The 2,412-nt window shown below is 44.6% G+C and overlaps 1 protein-coding gene across 1 annotated transcript; it reads left to right on the forward strand.

Moving 5' to 3' along the window:
- Window positions 669-2,401, forward strand: LOC107623630 (probable anion transporter 5). The gene has a single exon (XM_016325969.2). The coding sequence runs from the start codon at window positions 977-979 to the stop codon at window positions 2,282-2,284; it is 1,308 nt and encodes a 435-aa protein (XP_016181455.1). The 5' UTR covers window positions 669-976; the 3' UTR covers window positions 2,285-2,401.

Here is a 2,412-nt window from a genome sequence, read left to right on the forward strand (position 1 = left end):
TATTAGTGATGGATGATGACTATTCTTATGTGAAATTTAAGTATTGTAAACCTTAATATTTTGTGTTATTAGTCATTATAAGACTATAAGTTAATGTTTTATGTTTAAAATGCATAAGACTTTAAACTAATTCATAATATTGTGTTATTTGTATTGATTTAAATATTTGGTGTTATTAGACAATATTAGTATTGATTGTGGTTATGTTTTAATTTTAGAAAATGGTTGGTTCTTGTTATAATTTTTTAAGTGAATTTTACTATGTGACTTGTGAAATAATGATTGGACATTAGGTGATTTTTACATGTTGAAGACCCGGTTTTCACCCGATTTTTACCCGATTTTCACCCGGCCCGAAGATGCATAGGTTTCATCGGGTCTAGGGTCGGGTTATGGTCATGAAATTAGGCCCGGTCTATATTTCGGGCCGGATCTGGGTCAGGCCAAACCTGGTGTGACCCGGCCCATGAACACCCCTAATTGGCATGATCCGAATTGCCATGTTCATCCTGAACCCAGTGCATTTAAAAAACAAAATATGATAAATAAAAAAGATAAAATTATCAAGAATATTATAACGCAAATTCAAAAGGAAATAAATTAATATTTTCCTAACTTTGAAAAAAAGTTTATCTTGCGAACCGTTCAATCACTCCCATTAAAGAGAAATAAAACTAACCCGAATTATAGGCAGTTGCCAGGCTGGTCACATATTCTGTGAGATTTAGATTTCAACTTCTTTATTCATTTCCCGTCTTTGTCAGTACTCACTACTACCCACCCCAAAACGGCAGTCATGTGCTGCCGTTTTACCTTCCCCATCACTCCTTAACCGTCACCAGCACCACTAACAACCAACCTCACTTCAGCTTCTCTTCTTTACTCAGCTCCCTCAGTCAATGCACAATATTATGCTCAAACGACGACGTCGTTTCACCAAGCACCACCATCACCACCACCACTACCGCCAACGAAAATGACCAAAAAGCCCTTCCTCTTCATCCCCGTCCGCTACCTCATCGTCTTCCTCACATTCATCTGCACCTCCGTCTGCTACATCGAGCGCGTTGGCTTCTCCATCGCCTACACCGTCGCCGCCGACGCCGCCGCCGTCACACAATCCTCCAAAGGCTCCATCCTCTCCACCTTTTACTACGGCTATGCCTGCTCCCAGGTCCCCGGCGGCTACGCCGCACAGAAGATCGGCGGCCGCCGCGTCCTCCTCCTATCCTTCCTCCTCTGGTCCCTCACCTGCTTCCTCGTCCCCTTAGATCCAAACCGCGTAACCGTTCTCGTCGTCGCACGGTTACTCGTCGGCGTCGCGCAAGGGTTTATATTCCCTTCAATCCACACCGTTCTTGCGCAGTGGGTCCCACCTCATGAGAGATCCAGATCCGTTTCTCTAACTACCTCAGGCATGTACCTTGGTGCAGCTTTAGGTATGCTACTCCTCCCGAGCCTCGTTAAATTCAAGGGTCCGCAATCTGTTTTCGTTGCCGAAGCTGCTCTCGGCGCGGTTTGGTCTTTGCTTTGGTTTAAATACTCGTCCGATCCTAAAGCCACCGCTTCCGGTGCCGGCGAACAGCTGCTTCCGACGAACAAGAAAATTGACGCGCGAAAACCTGCGCCGAAGACCGTTACGATCCCTTGGGTGAAAATCATGACGAATTTGCCTGTTTGGGCTATTGTTGTTAACAATTTCACATTTCATTATGCTTTGTATGTGTTGATGAATTGGCTTCCTACTTACTTCGAATTAGGGCTTCAGCTTAGCCTCCATGATATGGGTTCATCAAAGATGATGCCTTATTTGAACATGTTCTTGTTCTCCAATATCGGAGGCGTTGTCGCGGATTATCTGATTACTAGGAGGATTATGTCAGTTACCAGGACAAGGAAATTCTTGAATACTATGGGGTTTGTGGTGGCGTCGCTCGCATTGGCTGTGATTCCGAGTTTTAGAACTTCTGGTGGTGCTGTGTTCTGTTCCTCCGTGGCGCTTGGGTTCTTGGCGTTGGGGAGGGCGGGGTTTGCTGTGAACCATATGGATATTGCACCAAGGTATGCTGGCATTGTGATGGGAGTTTCCAACACTGCTGGCACGCTGGCTGGCATTGTTGGAGTTGACTTGACTGGCAAGCTTCTCGAGGCTGCGAAGGTTGCAGATGCTGATCTGTCAAGTCCTGAGAGCTGGAAGGCTGTCTTCTTCATTCCTGGTTTGTTGTGCGTGTTTAGTTCCTTGATATTTTTGCTGTTCTCAACAGGGGAGAGGATTTTTGATTGAGGTTTTAGGCCTGGACTGAATCGTTGTTACTTTGATTATCATTATGATAATGATGAGGAGAAGGAGGATTGAATGGCTTATATGCTTTATTATTTGTTTGCGGGGATTTTATTTTCATTATATCACCG

Source organism: Arachis ipaensis, chromosome B10 (assembly GCF_000816755.2).
Source record: "Arachis ipaensis cultivar K30076 chromosome B10, Araip1.1, whole genome shotgun sequence".
Taxonomy (NCBI): Eukaryota; Viridiplantae; Streptophyta; class Magnoliopsida; order Fabales; family Fabaceae; genus Arachis; species Arachis ipaensis.

Bases quoted from the DNA above. Each gene is read 5' to 3' on its own strand.
- LOC107623630 (XM_016325969.2), top strand. From the start codon at position 977: ATGACCAAAAAGCCCTTCCTCTTCATCCCCGTCCGCTACCTCATCGTC.